This window comes from Apodemus sylvaticus, chromosome 19 (assembly GCF_947179515.1).
Source record: "Apodemus sylvaticus chromosome 19, mApoSyl1.1, whole genome shotgun sequence".
In the NCBI taxonomy this organism is placed as follows: Eukaryota; Metazoa; Chordata; class Mammalia; order Rodentia; family Muridae; genus Apodemus; species Apodemus sylvaticus.
In genome coordinates, this window is record NC_067490.1 from 24,847,193 (window position 1) to 24,865,473 (window position 18,281).

Genomic DNA, 18,281 nt, shown 5'->3' on the forward strand with positions numbered 1-18,281 from the left:
TACTGTAGGCTCCTAGGCTAGACTATAAATGTAATCTCAAGCAGTTATTTTAATTTTAGTTCGTCTTGAGAAACTCAGCTTTCCTTTCACACCTAAATCCTGCTGCTGACAAGGTCTAGGTAATGTTTTTTTTTTTTTTCTTTCCCTAACCATACCTGTTCAGTAATCTAATTTGCCTTCGAGGGCTTATTCCACTGTTATCCTTGTGGTTGGTATTTTTATGTGCTCCTTGTAAAGTTAGCTTTTATTTATATATATCCTGAAGTAGTTTCTAAAGATTCTTGAAGAAAGTAGTCATGTCTTTGTGTGTGTACACTTACATTTCACTATGTTCTTATATATTGGTAGCTTTTGCACTGTAAATTCTCCAGAAATATTATACTTGTTGATTGCCCTTCATGAAAGTGAAATCGACATTTGAGAATGAAATGGAATACCAAATAGCAGAAATAGAATATTAGGCTAAGGCTGGCATTGAAATGAAAATAATCCTAGTTTGTATATGCTGAGATAGGGAATTTGTGTTCTTAGAAAAGGAATAAAAGTAACAAAAAGAGTCTGGAAGTGTGTGTTGACACATACTGGAGTTTCCGAGGAAAGGGTGAGGAGAAGGAAACACTAAAGAAGGTGGAGAGGTAAGAGAAAACAGGAGACTGTCGGGCTTGAGCTCCAGGAGGCATTGATAGTAGTGCTTAGCATTTTAGGATGTTGCAGGGTTTGGACATAGAGGAGTCACATTGACTTGCTTGCTCTAGCTTCTTAAAGTGCAGGGCCCTGAAGCAATCCAAACATCATGGCTGACTATAATTTTGTTTTTCTATAGGACTTACTACTTTAGGGAGCTGTGGGCTAGTGCAGTTAAGTAAAGATCAAATGATGTAGAATATTTTAAAAAGCATTTTTACTCAGTTTTTTACTCATTTTACTCAGTAATTTTCAACTATTTATGAATGAAAAATTTCTGCTAAAGCACTTCAAAAATTATATCAGCATTGTGAAAGTTTGATGCTTGCAGTTTTTAGTGAAATGAAGTACTGCCATCTGATTTACTAGATAGCACTGAGTCAAATGCCTTATTTATTTGACCAAGTGATTCTAAAGGACCAAGTTTTCAAATCATTTTTGTGGTTAATTAAAAAAAAAAAAAAAAGAACTTGCCTTCAGTTTGGTATTTTAAAAACTATAAAAAAAGTGCTTTAGTGTGTATGGGCATTATGCCTATGGATATGTCTGTGTACCATGTGTAGGCCTGTCCTCTGAGCCCACAGGAAGCTGTCATATCCCCTGGAGCTACCATGTGGGTGCTGGGTTTGAACCTGAGTACTTTGGAAGAGGAGCCAGTGCTCTTAACCACTGAGCCATCTTTACAGTCTCAGTTTTGCATTTTAAAATTGAAGTTACAGAATAGTGCTTTGGTGTTTGGCTTTTTGTTGTTGTTCTGTTAAACATAGTCTTAATTTTCAGTGTTATAGTCCTTCTTGGAAGTGTAACAATTGGTTTGTATAAATGACAGTTGCTTTTCTTTAACTATCAGTGGTTGTCAAGGAGAGCTATATCTACTAACTAGTACATGCTCGTACTCCATGCACTGGAGGTGGAGGAGGCAGGTCAGGGGTTGCAGGCCACTCTGCACTTGAGGTCAGACAGGCTGCATTCCATTCCTTCCCTTCCCCTGCAGATAGCCTTTAAACCAGCTCTCTCTTCATCTTAAAGTGGCAGAGATTACAGGTTCACCATCCCTTATCCAAAATCATTGCAGCTAGATGGTTTTAAAATTCTCAAAAGCTGGAAATCATTAGAAGGGTTGGGGACCTGCAGCCTTAATGTGAAATATGGATAGTCATACTAAATGGGATAAGACAGTAAGATGCTTTACATTCATTGTACTTAAATTTTGCCATCAAGTGAATTCAGATCAGATAAGGTTCTATCTCCATATAAGTTACAAAAACACTTTCGGTTTTCAGAGCTTTATGGATTTCGGAATTTCGGATAAGGGATTATGGACCTGTACTTCCCTGATAGGGTTGTTATGAAGATTAAAACAAGATAAGACGAAAACATTACACAATAATGGGTAGGTACTCAATACATTTTTTTCCCTTTGGAGATGTTAGAAGTTTTAATTTGTATTTTAATTTATAATTTTGAGGCTTTGTTCTTTTCCTGAAGAACTATTTAACTGTCCTAAAAATCATAGAATGGGATTAGAAATGTTCTAGAGACTGAATCTTGAAACGTAGAAGCAGGTAAGATGCAGACTCCGGCATTACTAACCAGCATGGATTTCTTGCAGGTAGAGTGTTGAGTGTAATTGTAGGCTGAGCTTAGCTGGTTGGGGAGTTGTACTTGAGCTTCTTTGGGATCTTAGAAGGAGAGCTGTCACTGGTTCTCTTTGTCCACAGAGTGATCGAAGGAAGTCAAGGCACCGTTCTGAATCAGAGGAGAGAACAGAAACAAGAGAAAATGGTGTTACAGATGCCGTGGATGCTCCCAAGCCCAAAAAGGCTAAAATGAGAGAGAAGCTAAATGGAGACGCCAAAGAAGGACTTAGATTTTCAGATGACTTCTCCCCATCTCATAAGTCAAGAAGAAAAGACCTGCCAAATGGGGATGTGGATGAGTATGAGAAAAGGTCAAAGCGAGTGTCGTCCTCAGAAAACTCTCACAAGTCCAGTGATAAAGCCGAGGAGGTAGATAAAGCAGACCTGGTCGCATGAGGGCCTGACCTGTGGGGTTCATAGAACTGATCATGTACTGTTCTCTGCTTAGTGGCTAGTGTTGCTATTTGAACCATAGAACCAGTGTGGCTGAAACTGCAGCCTTTCCTCTTTGGCTCTTGTTTCTTTCAACCATGCTGTCCTTTTTTTTTAAATAAACATTTCTTTGGTGTAGAGGTCAGAGTATAACTTGAGGAGTCACTTTTCCTTCTGCTGTCTAGGTCCCAGGGATCAAACGCATGTTGTTAGGCTTGGCAGCAGCTAGCTACAACCCCACCTCTTTATCTTTCTTGGGATAGAATTTCTCTGGATATTACATTTTTGGAAGTATAGTAGACTCTACTCCAAGACCTGCTTTAGTTGTGGTTACTCATTTTTTGAGATGGGGGTCTCATAGTAACTCAGGCTAATCTCAGACTTCCTAGGTAGCTGAGGGTGACTTTAGAGTCTTTACCCTCTTTTTTTTTTTTTTTTTTTTTGGTTTTTCGAGACAGGGTTTCTCTATGTAGCCCTGGTTGTCCTGGAACTCACTCTGTAGACCAGGATGGCCTCAAATTCAGAAATCCTCCTGCCTCTGCCTCTGTCTCCCAAGTGCTGGGATTAAAGGCATGTGTCACCACTGCCCGGCTGAGTCTTAACCCTCTTTTTTTTTTTTTTTTTAAAGGTTTATTATCTGTTTTGCTAGTAGAATGTATAGATTGCTCCTAGGTTTCTTGAAATTTCTCTAAGGCAATGTATTATAATCGACTAAATTGCTGGTTATTAGTGTGTGTGTGTGTGTGTGTGTGTGTGAGAGAGAGAGAGAGAGAGAGAGAGAGAGAGAGAGAGAGAGAGAGAGAGAGAGCAAGAGAGAGAGAGACCGTGCGTGCATGCGTAAGCGAGCATGCATGCCACATGGGTGTGGGTGTCCAGGGAAGCCAGAAGAAGGTTTTGGATCCTTCAGAGCAATACCTGTACTTACAGGTATTGGTGAGCCACTTGACATGGGTATTAAACTCAGGTCTTCTGCCAGAGCAGAATTTGTTCTTAAATGCCGAGCTGTATTTCAAGCCTTGGTTATTTTGTTCTGATTATATTGGATTTCAGGAATTTTGCTTTTAGTAATTTATGCTAAGGGTATGATTATGCTGTATACAAAGCTATATAAATTAAGTATAATATTGATCGTTACAAAAAAGTTTAAATAGTCTAAAGTCTAATAATGAGCAGTTAATTAAATATGCTATCTATGTAGTAGAATACAGCTATTTTGAGAGTATAAGAATGTTAGAAGTCGGGCGGTGGTGGCACATGCCTGTAATCCCCAGCACTCTGGGAGACAGAGGCAGAGGCAGGCGGATTTCTGAGTTCAAGGCCAGCCTGGTCTACAGAGTGAGTTCCAGGACAGCCAGGGCTACACAGAGAAACCCTGTCTTGAAAAAAAAACAAATCCAAAAAACAAACAAAAAAAATTTTAGAAAGATAATTATCTTTTGCTAAGCAATTATAAAACATTTTAATTATTATATTTTTTCCAATTTTTAAAAGACCTTTTTTAAAATTTAAAAATTTTTATTTTTAGGGACAGGGTTTCTTAGTTGCACAGTCCTGGCACTCATCTTGCAGACCAGATTAGCCTCAGACTCACTGAGATCTACCTGCCTCTGCTTCCCAAGTGCTGAGAAGATTTATTTTTAAAAATTTTTATGTGTGAGTGTCTTGCCTACCTGTATGTATGTGTACCCTATGGATGCCTTGTGCCTGATGAGTCCAGAAGAGGGTCCTGGGTCCCAGTTTTATTACTTAGAGCATACTTTCTTAGTTTCTATAGTCACAATCATGTAGATGGTATTTTGTTGTGGTGGTGGTGGTGGTATTTTCAAATTGAAACTTGAGGACAGTTTTATTTTAGGAACTTATGTATTTAAATTAGCTTAGTCCATTACCTCTATACAAATGGGGAATAGCTAAAATTCAAATTATAGCCAGGTATGCATATGCCTTTAGTCTCAGCACTGGAGAGGAAGAGGCAGAGGCAGAGGCAGATGGATCTCTGAGTTTGAAGCTAGCCTGGTCCTCAAGTGAGTTCCACACCAGCCAGGGGTAGGTAGAGAGATCCTGTCCCAAAGAACAAAAACAAAACAAAATTAAAATTGTACATATATGTATCTGTGTACGTATGTACATACATACATAGACCAGTAGTACTATGATATGCATCGATGTAGAAATAGCTTTACCTGGTTCTGTAGAATCATCTGAATAAGATTATAGAAACAACTATCATTCCGTCAAAAAATTAAAAAAGGAGAAAAAAAGTCGGGGGCAGGTCTAGCCAGGTGTGGTGACATAATCCCAGCACCCAGGAGGCAGAGGCAGGTGAATCTGAGTTTGAGGTCTGCCTGGTCTTCAGAGTGAGTTCCAGGACAGCCAAGACTACACAGTGAAATCTTATCTTGGGGTTTGGGTGAGTTTGGGAGAGTAGAAAAGTAGCTTTGTAGTTAAGAGTACATGTGCCTATTACTCAGATTCTGTGAGTCTGGGCGACCTGATACTCTTTGTGGCCACAAAGACACTAAAGGATGACTTCCTATTTTGAATATATTTTATGGGACTGGGAATGGTGGTGTGTGTCTTTAATTTTAACACGTAAGAAGCAGAAGCAAGTGATCTCTAGAGTTTGAAGCCATCCTGGCAAATTTCAGAACAGCTAGGTCTGCATAGCAAGATGCAGGTGTGTGTGTGTGTGTGTGTGTGTGTGTGTGTGTGTGTGTGTGTGTGTGTGTGTGTGTTTACGCGCGCGCGCCTGCCTGTGTACATAAAAAAATCATAAAGTTTGCTACTTATAGAAATATTTAGTTATGTCCAGTTGTGATCACAGTACTCCAGAGGTGGAGGCAATCGGAATTAAGGACCGTCCTTTGCTACATAGCATGTTCGAGAGTAGGCTATGTGAGACACTGAGAAGCCTCCTCTCTGCCCCTCAAAATGATAAAAAGGTAATGTAAACATATTATTTAGAATTTTGGTTTCATTTTGACAGACTCTAACACGTGAACAAAAGGAAGGGGCCTTCTCTAATTTCTCCATCTCTGAGGAGACCATAAAGCTTCTGAAAGGTACTGTAACTTTCATGGCATGGAAAATCTGCTGCTGATTTTCTACAACTTTGGTGTCTTTTCTGACAAAAAGGAGAATATAAAGATAAATATCACCCTCTTTTTAATTGCAGTTATTTCTACATCATTCTTTTCTTTATTCTGACTTGTTTTAGCTGAAACAAGAGCTTCATGTGTTTGTCAAATTAGACCAATTTCATTGTAATTCCTGTTTGGGGTAGGAATAACTGTAAATGTTACTAAGTAATGTGGCCTTAGGCAGTCCTGGAGGAATAAGGATTGTCATTGTCAAATGAATTTATTTTTTCCTAATGCTAGTCACAAATTTTAATGAAATCTCATTTTACAGGTCGAGGGGTAACATATCTCTTTCCTATTCAAGTTAAAACCTTTGGTCCTGTATATGAAGGAAAAGATTTAATTGCTCAAGCCCGGACAGGAACAGGAAAGACATTCTCTTTTGCCATACCCTTGATTGAAAGGCTCCAAAGAAATCAAGAAACAATTAAAAAAAGCCGCTCACCAAAGGTAACAGTTATTAAGGGAGTAAAAACTCTTAACATTAATGAAAAAGAGAGGAACAATAGTCTTTTGGGTTTGTTTTTTGTTTTGTTTTTTGTATTTTCTTGGTGCTGGGATCAAACCCAGGGCCTTGTGCATGCTAAGCTCATGCTCTCCCACTTAGCTGTAACCCAGACTCTGAAAGAATTACACTAGGCTCAAAGTCAGGTCTATCCCTCCTCTGCGGAGTCAGTGTTCCTTTTTTATAAAGTTAAATTTTGATTCCTAAAGTAAGAGATTGTTTTTCAGATAGAAAAATTTTAAGCAAAGCTAAGGAAGATAAGTTAATGAGTACAAATTTAATATCTCTGGATGTTTAGATGTCTTCTGCCAGGCGGTGATGGCACACGCCTTTAATCCCAGTACTTGGGAGGCAGAGGCAGGCGAATTTCTGAGTTCGAGGCCGCCTGGTCTACAGAGTGAGTTCTTGTACTATAAAGCCAGTTTACATTATAGATGTATTTATATTTAGTGTATTTAATGACTTTTCTCTTCATCCCTGACCTTTCCTTTTAAATAATGAATTTTATAATGAGGTATTCCCCTTGCGGTTTAGTATATGTTCAGTAGTATTTCACAGGTCAACTTTTTTATGAAGAATATTATATCAGTGATATGCTGTTATTGGGTACTAGAAATATGTCTTAACTTATAAATAGTAAAAATCAACAGAGGGAACTAGTAAAATTCTAGTCTAAAATCTGACATTTATAGAACCTGTGTGCACTTTAAGGTTTGTAACAGTGAAGAAGAAAAGTCATCATAATGATTTGAACAGGTATGTTTGTGCTTTTAAATATTCCTAATGTTACACTATAAAATCCAGGTTCACATGGATATGAATGGAGTGACATCAAAATGGCTTAGCACCAACTGTCTCATATCATGTGGGCTGTATTGGTTTATAGGATAAATCGTTTTTTCTTTGTTGAAATTTGCAGGTAATGCAGTAGTAATCTTTACACAATTGCAAGTAATGCAGATAGGAAATAGTTGCATCTGCCTTAGTCTGTTAGAAGCTGCTTCTGAGATCATGGCTCCATCAATTCTAGCTATCGGTTCTTGGGCAAGGCTTACAACCTCATGGTGACTCAAGTTCCATGTCTGTGATGAAATTGGGATACTAATGCCACCTTATCTGTTTTTCATTACAAAATTCACTAATCCACTGATCAAATTTACTACTTAATATAAGAGCACAAGCACTCAGTGTATGAACTATCTTTATCTCGACAATGTGTTTTGAGTATTTGTTCTGTCCCAGCTACTTCTTAACGTCACCAGAGAATACAGTTACTCACCTTTCAGAAACTTATGTATTCATTGACTTTACATTTGAGTAGATGAGCTAGACAGTCAGCAGATAATGTACACTATCTGTCTGTCTATAAATATATAACTATTTTAGGGGAGTAATATAAATATGAAGTGGGGAATAGAGAGATAAGGAAATTATCTTAAGAGGCTTGGGAACCTCATTAAGTGCTCTTTTATAGTTTGTTTGATTTTTGAGATAGGGTCTCCTGTAGCTCAGGCAGGCCTTGAGATCATTATATAATTGAAGACAATCCTTTTACCTTCACTTCCAAGTGCTAGGACTGTACGGGTTCATTAGCTGTAGTGCAAACACTTTGCCAACTTAACTATCACGAACCCAGGAAAGTGACTTGAAGTCTGATAAAATGTTATAATAAATAAAAGCTGTTCTTGTTATATTTGTTTTCTCTGCCCCCACACCCTAGGGCTAGGGATGAAACTCAGCTTATGCATGCTAGATGATTGTATTGTCGTTAAGTGCTTATGAAGTTAATGCTGAGACTCTTATTCTAAATGCATCGTTACACAAGTGTCCTTTCAGGTGGAGTTTACATCAGGCGATAGAAAAGGTGTATTTTTCTTTTTTAAACTTCTTGCTCAGGTACTCGTTTTGGCTCCAACAAGGGAATTGGCAAATCAAGTAGCCAAAGATTTCAAAGATATAACTAGAAAACTCAGTGTGGCGTGTTTTTATGGTGGAACATCTTATCAAAGCCAGAGTGAGTAAATATATACAATAGTCCAAAGTTGGATTGACTGATTTACATCTAAAGAAATGATATAAAAGCATACATTTGCTTTTAACATATTCCTGGTGTTTCTTTCCTTACAGTTAATCAAATTCGGAATGGTATTGACATCCTTGTTGGGACCCCAGGGCGTATCAAAGACCATCTGCAAAGCGGCCGTTTGGACCTTTCAAAGCTACGCCATGTTGTCCTTGATGAAGTAGATCAAATGTTAGATTTAGGTTTTGCTGAACAAGTCGAAGATATTATTCATGAATCCTACAAAACTGGTATGTCCTAGTTGAAATGAATATATTAGCAGTTTTTTTTATAAAAGCTTGAGATTCATTTCATAATTTTTATTACCTTGTCTTCTGGTATTCTAACAAAATTAAAGTTATTTGGTGTCCTTTCTTTAAAAAAGAAAGTACAAAGTATATTCTGAATCTTCTCTTGATTATTCTGTAATCTTCCATGTAGACTTATTAACTCATTTTATCCATTTCTTGGGTTACTGTTCTTTCTTAAATTCTTACTTTTCTTCCTAGTTCAGTTTCATTTTTGTTTCATTTGAAAGTTTAATAGTTGCATTGATGTTTGTATGTTAAAAATTTGCCCCAAGTTTATAATTTTTTCATTTTTTTGTTTTGTTTTGAAGCTTGGGGTGATTTTTAAAAGCTGGCTACATCATGGGACATTAAGAAAACATTTGAATTCTTTTTGTTTGTTTAAGATTCAGAAGACAATCCTCAGACCTTACTTTTTTCTGCAACTTGCCCACAGTGGGTATACAAAGTTGCAAAAAAATACATGAAATCCAGATATGAACAGGTTGACCTTGTTGGAAAAATGACTCAAAAAGCTGCAACCACTGTGGAAGTAAGTAGCTTTGCCAGCATGTAGATTTTAGCTCTTTAATTGGTGTTTACTTTTGATGAAGCTAAATTCCAAGTTTGAGGTACCTCTTCAAAGCCTTACCTCTTTTCCTGCCTTCAGTAAGATACATATGTAAGTGCTGCAGACTGTGCCTTAATGGTAGAGCACTTGGTTAGCATTTATGAGGCCGTAAGTTGAATTCCCAACTCTCAGAGGGAAAAAAAGGGTTATGAGTAGTTTGAAACTGAGGAACAGATAGAATAAATAAGAGTGTTAAGAATGTGTGAACAAGGGAGGCCTAATGTAAAAGCCGCTGTGCAAACAGGCCAGGAGTGTTTATTGCTGCAGAGGCCAGCCAGGTATGATGGTGCATGGGCAGGAGGATCCCATTAAGTTGAAGTCAGCAGAGGCTACACAGTGAGGTAGAAATTAGCCTGAGTTACTACAGTGTGACAGTCTGAAGAGTTGTCTCAAAAGCAGCAACACATTCAAAACTGGAGAGAAGGAAGAAAAGAACGCAACAGAAGGCAGTTCTTACTAATGGGAAAAGTCTTTATTACTGGGACCTGTGAGATGGCTCAGTGGGTAAAGGGCCAAAGCTGATGACCTTAGTCAAGACCTTTATAATGAAAAGACAGAACTGACTTCTGCAAATTGTCCTGACTGCCACATAAACATTTGGTATGCAAACACACACGCACACATGTGCTCACGATAAGTATAATTAAAACAAACCTTTAAGTAGTATTGAGATAGTTAGCTAAAATGTAGCAGAAGAAAAGAGATGCTCAAGAAGAAAGTAGGACATAGTGGAGGATGGGTGTGGGCTTTCCTGAGAGAGTTGCGAGAGAAGACTTTTCTAAACATAGATGTCAGAAGAAGAAACCTGAGGGAAAGGTTGATGATGTGATGTCATGAGATGGAAATTGAGAATGCTTATAGTAAGAAAGAATTAGAGGTGCTATGTGCAGTATTTGTGACTATAAGGTATATACTGCATATTTATCACTTTGTCCATTTGCTAGGCAAAACAGATGGCTAGAACAGTAGATAACCCAGAGTGCAGGACAGTAATTGATGTAAATGATAAAAACCAAGTCAGATGGCTTCTGTTCTAGCACCACAAACAACAGAAAAGTATAGAATGCTACATATAGAAACCTACTATTTTTAAAAAATACATAATTCTTAGCACCTCAAAATATCAAAAAACATATGCAATGCTAAATGGATTTATTTGGTATATAAAGTGTAAGACCAAAAAAAGAATACCAGTATGATTATTTCTTGAAAAGGGGACATTGCAGTGCTAGATTGTCAGCAGGTTTGTGTATTTTGTAATGTTAGTGGTTTTACAATAAGAATGTAAAATGTGGCCGGGCGGTGGTGGCGCACGCCTGTAATCCTAGCACTCTGGGAGGCAGAGGGAGGCGGATTTCTGAGTTCGAGGCCAGCCTGGTCTACAGAGTGAGCTCCAGGACAGCCAGGGCTACACAGAGAAACCCTGTCTTGAAAAAACAACAACAACAACCAAAACAACAACAACAACAAAAAAAAAGAATGTAAAATGTGCCATTGAAGAACAATTTAAGACATTTGCAAACATTCAGAGATTGAATGACATAACAGATAAGCACTATTTTCTAGGCTTTAACTATTTTTATCCCCACCATATTTATCACTCCTGCATTTCAAGTGTTACCAACCATCTTTCCATTATCATGCATCTAAGGCTGGCTTCAGATTCATTTGTTAGCAGAAGGTGACCTTTAACTTCTGATCCAGCTGCCTTTATCACCCAGGTTGTTGGGATTATAGGCCAGTGCTGCTCCCCTAGGTGTCTATGGCACTGGGGATTGATCCCAGGACTTCATGCACACTAGATAAGCACCCTTACCCTACCCTGAGTTCAACTCCTGTGTCTTGAGATTACAGGCATGCTTACAACACTGAGATTAACCTTTTATTTGTAAAATTTTTGCCTGCATCTGTGGCATGAAATCTTCTAGATTTGGAGTTAGATGGTTATATGGGTGCTGGGAACTAAACCAAGGGTCTTTTGGTAGAACAAAATGCTTTTTTGGATTTGTTTTTTTTTTCGAGACCGTGTTTCTCTGCGTAGCCCTGGCTGTCGTGGAATTTACTCTGTAGACCAGGCTGGCCTCGAACTCAGAAATCCACCTGCCTCTGCCTCCCAGAGTGCTAGGATTACAGGCGTGCGCCACCACCGCCTGGCACAAAATGCTTTTTTAACTACCAAGATATCTCCCCAGCCCTGTTTTATTTTTGAGAAATCATCTCACCTGTAACTGGTCTGGTCTGGAGCCTCCTTTGTAGACCAGGCTGGCTTTGAATATGGTTGCCTGCCTCTGCCTCACTAGTGCACAACCATACCCAGCTGTTTGTTGTTGGTTTGGTTTTTCAAGATGGGGTTTCTCAGTGTAGCCCTGGCTGTCCTGGAAGTCACCCTGTAGAACAAATAAAGGTGTGTGCCACCAGTACCTAGGGCCCAGCTGTTTGTTTTTAAGTCAGTGTCTTGGTGTGTAGCCCAGGCTGGCCCGTGTCTTGCCATCCTCCTCCTTGGTTTTGAATTGCTGCTGTGCTTTCATGTCTGCTTTCCCCTCCCCACTTTGTACTTTTTCTTCAAAAACAAACAAACAAAAAAAAACAAAAAAATTGTGATTTGTCTTAACTGTGTCCCTGCCATGTTACTTCACAAGTTGGTTAGATTGGTGTTTGGTCTGATTTAGGTTGTTCTTTTTTCTTTTGTTTTTCCTCTTCTTTTTTTTTTTTTTTTTTAGATAGAGGAAGAAGAACAAGGTTTTGTTACAAACAGATCTTAGTCTTTGTCCTTTTTTAATTTGTAGATAGTCTATATTGCCATATCACATTTTTTAAAGAATATATATGTATGTGTGTATATGTACACATACATATACATATAAATATATGTGTGTGTGTATATATATGTGTATATGTGTACATATATATATAATATCTGCGTTAAACCTGGCTTGGTGGTGTATGCCTTTAATTAGATTATTGTTGACGGGAGACAGGTAGTGGGAAGCATAGGCAGGCAGATCTGAGTAGCCAGTTCCAGGCTATCCTGGGTCACTTGTAAGACAATAGTTCTAACAAAAAACAGGGTGAGAGATCTGGAGAGATAACTCAGAGTTCTTTTCTACTGTATGTGTTTGCTATACAGACATACAAACAGGCAAAACATCCACATATATAAAATAAAAATAGGTAAATCTTACAAATAAATAAAATTATATATATCCATATAGTAGGACCAGCGAGCTGATCCAGTGGGTAACGGTGCTTGCAGCCAACCTGATGACTTGGATTTGATTCCATGGTAGAGAGAGAACTGACTTCTACAAATTGTCTCTCTTGTTCTCTCCATATACTCTGTGACTTGTGCTCATATGCAAACATACACACTACATAAATGAAAGATCAGCTGAATGATAAAAAGAGGATGCAGCTTAACCTTTTCCTACTTTTTTGTTTGTTTGTTTGGTTGGTTTTTTGGAGACAGGATTTCTCTGTGTAGCCCTGGCTGTCGTGGAACTCACTTTGTAGACCAGGCTGGCCTCGAACTCTGAAATCTGCCTGCCTCTGCCTCCCAGAGTGCTGGGATACAGGTGTGCGCCACCACCGCCCGGCCTTTTCCTACATTTTATTGTGTGAAATTTTAAGCATTCAGACAGGTTGAAAGAATTTTACAGTGAATATGTATATGTATAACACTACCATGTATATGTACCCAGCATGTAGATCCTGTTAATACTCACTCTATACTTTTATTTATTTATCTATTTTGTTTTGAGACAGGGACTTGGAACTTATATATAGCTAAAGATTGCCTTGAACTGATCTTTCTGCATCCACTTGAATTATTCCCCCTTATCTTCTTTTATTACATATATGTCTATCTTGGCTTTCATGTTATTTTATCTTTTGATTTTAGTGTTGAAATTGACTCCAGGGCCTGGCCTTAATGTACAACTCAGTAGCATTTAGTGTTATATTTAGGGTCCATAACCACAACTCTGTTTTCCTTATCCGAACAGGCAGCTCTGGGATTTAGTGAGCCATTCCTCAGGCTGTCCTCCCTAGTCTACCCTAGCAACAGCTAAACTTTCTCTGTGGATATAACTGCTATGGGTAGTTCATAGAATTGTATTACACACATTATGATACTTCGTGTCTGACTTTTTTTTCTTAGGTACATTCAGATAATACACATTTCCATTTTTTCCAGCCACTTGGGATTGGCCTAAGGGCTTGTGCATATTGGTGAAATAGTCTTCCATTCATTTACATCCTAGGTCTTCTCTCTGTTTGGGTTTGGGTTTTACTCTTAGACTAGACTAGCCTTGAGATTATTGGCTAGGTATGTGTCACCTGTCCTGGGTAATGCAGTGCCAGGGAACTAACTCAGGACTAAATTTTTGCCAGGCACACACTCTGCCAGCTGAGCTTGCATCCTCAATTTCTTTAAAAGATAAAACTGTTGATAAAATATATATTTTGCCTTTTCTTTTCTTGAAGCATTTGGCTATCCAGTGCCATTGGTCTCAGAGACCAGCAGTTATTGGAGATGTCCTTCAGGTCTACAGTGGATCTGAAGGGAGAGCTATTATCTTTTGTGAGACTAAGAAGAATGTTACTGAAATGGCCATGAATCCACACATAAAGCAGGTAAGCTTTCTTTATGCTTTTCCTAGATAATAGAGACATATCTCTAGGCAAAAATGCACATTGTTCTTTGTAGGCCAAATAGAGTAATTCAAAGAGTCGTTGTAGCAAACTTTTTTCTCATATATGGATTCATAATAGTTTTGTTTGTTTGTTTCCCTTCTGCTAACAATCAAACCAGGGCTCTCTGCATGCTGGGCAAGTAGTATACCACTGAGCCAGCCCCAAGAAATAGTCATAGTATGGGGCTGGAGAGATCCCTCCACCCTTAAAAGTACATACCACTCTTACAGAGGATCTAAGTTCAGCTCCCATCACCCAAATAAGTAACTCCAGTTCCAGGGGTAATTCTCTTTGGGCACCTGTACTGCTCATTTTTACAAGGCCAAACATGGACATGTACATACACATAATTAAAAATAAAATAAATCTTTAAAATAACAATAACATGTTTTTGAAGTTTATATGATGTTAGGAGGGAATTTGATAAGTTTTCATTAGCAAAATTTTAAGATGCTCTTTGTGTGTGTGTCTGTGTGTGTGTGTGTGTGTGTGTGTGTGTGTGTGTGTTTTACAGGCTCACAGATCCCAGAGAAGGACATCAAGTATTCTGCTCTATCATTTTCTGCCTTAGTTCCTTGAGGCAGGTCTCTTAATTGCTAAGCCATTCAATAGCATTCCCTCAATGATCCCTGTCACCTGTCCTCACCATATTCCTCCAACACTGGTATTATGGGTATAAGCATAGTTAGTCTTACCTGGTTTTTCACATTGGCTCTGGGGATTTGAACTTAATCTTCAGGCTTACCAGCAAATGCTCTTACCCAGCGAGTCATCCCTTTTACAAGACATTTAAAATATGATCTAGAAAATATGAACAGTTTTAGTTGGTAAGAATCAATAATATTTGATTGAACAGAACCAATTTTAGTTGGTAAGAATATTTTAAGCTTATGTTACAAAAGTAAATTATAAGGTGAGTATGGTTAACATGCCAAATCTCTAAATTAAAGGCCATTAAATTGGCCAGGCATTGGTGGCACATGCCTGTAATCCCAGCACTTGGGAGGCAGAGGCAGGTGGATTTCTGAGTTCGAGGCCAGCCTGGTCTACAGAGTGAGTTCCAGGACAGCCAGGACTACAAAACAAAACCCTGTCTCAGGAAAAAAAAAAAAAAGAAAAGAAAAGAAAAGAAAAGAAAAAGAAAGAAAGAAAGAAAGAAAGAAAGAAAGAAAGAAAGAAAGAAAGAAAGAAAGAAAAGGGCCATTGAATTGTATTCTGATCGCCACAGGATGCCATGGTCTGTATACTCCCTCATATACAAAACAAGTGAATAATTATTAAAAAAAAATGATTGAGAAAACAAAAAATCAAGCAACCAACCAACACAGAAATGTTGCCGATGTATTTTTTTATACACTCACAAACTCCCAAATAGTCATTCTGTATACCAACTAAAACTAACTTCTTTTTTTTTTTAAAAAAAGATTTATTTATTTATTATATGTAAGTACACTGTAGCTGTCTTCAGACACACCAGAAGAGGGCGTCAGATCTCTTTATGGTTGTGAGCCACCATGTGGTTGCTGGGATTTGAACTCAGGACCTTCAGAAGAACAGCCAGTGTTCTTAATTGCTGAGCCATCTCTCCAGCCCATAAAAGTAACTTCTAATTTAGTAATGACTGGAAAATTTCTCCAGCATTTTGGACAACATATACATGATATGATACACTTTTCTGAGAAAAGAATCAACTACAGGAAGGTAATAATTTGTTGTATTTAACCAGTGCTGTTGATGGACCAAAACATATGTAACAGGCTTTTCATTAGTGTATAGTTTTTTCTATATTAGTAATTTATAAATCAAGACCCAACATATTCATAAATGGAAATAATTACTGCATTTTAGCTTCTGAACAAGAATGGACAGTTTTGTTTTAATAAAAAGAAATTTCAAAATGAGGATATTTCACATTTGCCGCTTTGTCAGGACCAAGTCTGTCTTTTCTGATTCTAGAACATAAGAAATAACCATTTTCCTCTGTTCTCTAGTACTGACTGTTAGCAACTACTAAGCTGCTTGGTTTGTAAGCATCATCTCTTCAGTTTTCTGTCACCAGAATTACTGCCAGATAAGGATTTTATTTTGTGGGGGCTGGAGATAGTTTAATGGTAAGGTCACTTGCTGATTCTGCAGAGGACATGAGCTTTGCTCCCAGCACTCATAGTGGCCACAACTGTCTGTAACTCCAGAGGCAGGTAATCTGAGCCCCTGGCTTCTAGAGACATCAGACATGCACATGGAGTACACACATACATGCAGGCACTTAGATGTATGAGTGAGTAAGCCAGGCATGGTGGTATACTTGGAGGCCAGAGGCAGACAGATCTCTGAGTTTGAAGCTAGCCTGGTCTACCAAGTGAATTCCAGATCAGCAAGGCTACACAGAGAAATTTTTGGAAAAACAGATAAATAAGGTAGGGGTGTGTGCACCATGCTGGCCTTAGGCTCCAGTGTTTGCATTCGAGCTGTGTACTACCACAGTGCTGAGGCTCCAGGCTGTGTACTACCACAGTGCTGAGGCTCCAGGCTGTGTACTACCACAGTGCTGAGGCTCCAGGGCTTCATCCTCCTGACTGTGGCCTTGTCCATGGCACTGTGCTCCTTACACTTGGGCAGTTGTCCAGGGCCATGTTCATGTTTTTGAGAAAACAAAAAATCAAGCAACCAACCAACACAGAAATGTTGCCGATGTATTTTTTTATACACTCACAAATTAAACTCCCAAATAGTCATTCTGTATACCAACTAAAACTAACTTCTTTTTTTTTAAAAAAAAAGATTTATTTATTTATTATATGTAAGTACACTGTAGCTGTCTTCAGACACACCAGAAGAGGGCGTCAGATCTCTTTATGGATGGTTCTAGTCTCAGATCCCTTAACTAGTTTATTTCCCAGGTAGCACTTATTTATAAGAATTTTCATCCAAACTCCTTAGCCATATTTCTTCTTTTAGGTCAGTTGATTTCTTATTTTTGTTTGTTTGTTTGTTTGTTTGTTTTTGGATTTTTTTGTTTTTTTTTTTTGTTTGTTTTTGTTTTGTTTTGTTTTGTTTTTTTAGACAGGGTTTCTCTGTGTTGCCCTGGCTGTCCTGGAACTCACTCTGTAGACCAGGCTGGCCTCGAACTCAGAAATCCGCCTGCCTCTGCCTCCCAGAGTGCTAAGATTACAGGAGTGCACCACCACCACCTGGCTGGTCAGTTGATTTCTTAACAGCTATCTATATCTCCAGTTCCAGGGAATCTGACACCCTTTTCTGAGCACTACATGTGGTAAACAGCCATTCCTAGAGGCAAAATACCTCCCTCCTTCCCTCTCTCTCCCCCACCCTCTCTCTCTTTCTCTCTCTCTCTCTCTCTCTCTCTCTCTCTCTCTGTGTGTGTGTGTGTTTGTGTGTGTGTGTGTGTGTAGTACCTACACAAAATTAGGAAAAGTATTTCTAGCACAGATATAGTGTAAGTTGGTTTAGCCTAATAAAAATTACAGAAAACTACAAAAAATACAAAGTTGGAGAGATGGCTTGGTAGTTAAGATCACACTGACTTCCTTCAGAGGTCCTGGTTTCTATTCTTATTCCTGTGGGAGTTCACAACCATCTATAACTCTGGTTCCAGGGAATCTGTTAACCTTCTTGGACACCATTTATGCACGTGGTACATACACATACATGTGGGCAAAACAACCATGAACATTAAAACAAATGTCAAAAATTATAGAAAAGCAGATTTGAGATATAATATTGACCTATTAGATTAACAGGTATTATGATTTATGATTAGAGTATGATGAAATAAATCCAGAACATTGAAAGGTTAAGTGGGTACAGTAATTTTTTATAATAGTTTGGCAATAGCAATTAAAATGCAGGGGGCTGAAATATGGCGTAATAGTCACGAGTATTGACTACAAGACCCAGGCCCTATTCACTTATGGTAGCTAAGAACTATTGTAACTCCAACTCAGGAGGTCTAAAGACCACTCCTCCCTTCTTGGCCTCCACAGACACTATACACATGTTGTACACAGGCATACACACAGGCAAAGCATCCATACACGTAAATATAAGACTCTAAAATTTTTCTTGTTCTAGATATTGAATCCAAGGCCTTAGCCATACTTATTAACACTCTTCCAAGAATGGAACACTCTTCCAAATATTCATTATATTTAATCCAGAAATTCAATTTCTGGTAAGTATCCTTCTGA

At 38.3% G+C, this 18,281-nt stretch overlaps 1 protein-coding gene across 4 annotated transcripts in view; it reads left to right on the plus strand.

The window, feature by feature from the left end:
* Ddx50 (DExD-box helicase 50) overlaps positions 1-18,281 on the plus strand; it is a 32,180-nt gene that overhangs the window by 1,488 nt on the left and 12,411 nt on the right. For 3 of the 4 annotated variants that reach the window (XM_052164642.1, XM_052164641.1, XM_052164643.1), the window contains 7 exons: positions 2,406-2,693; positions 5,743-5,818; positions 6,168-6,346; positions 8,298-8,415; positions 8,529-8,714; positions 9,158-9,303; positions 13,864-14,013. In XM_052164642.1, the coding sequence (XP_052020602.1) occupies positions 2,406-2,693; positions 5,743-5,818; positions 6,168-6,346; positions 8,298-8,415; positions 8,529-8,714; positions 9,158-9,303; positions 13,864-14,013 (1,143 nt within the window). Of the gene's footprint in view, positions 1-1,967; positions 2,078-2,405; positions 2,694-5,742; positions 5,819-6,167; positions 6,347-8,297; positions 8,416-8,528; positions 8,715-9,157; positions 9,304-13,863; positions 14,014-18,281 lie in introns of all 4 variants that reach the window. The other variant, XM_052164645.1, reaches the window with a different exon arrangement.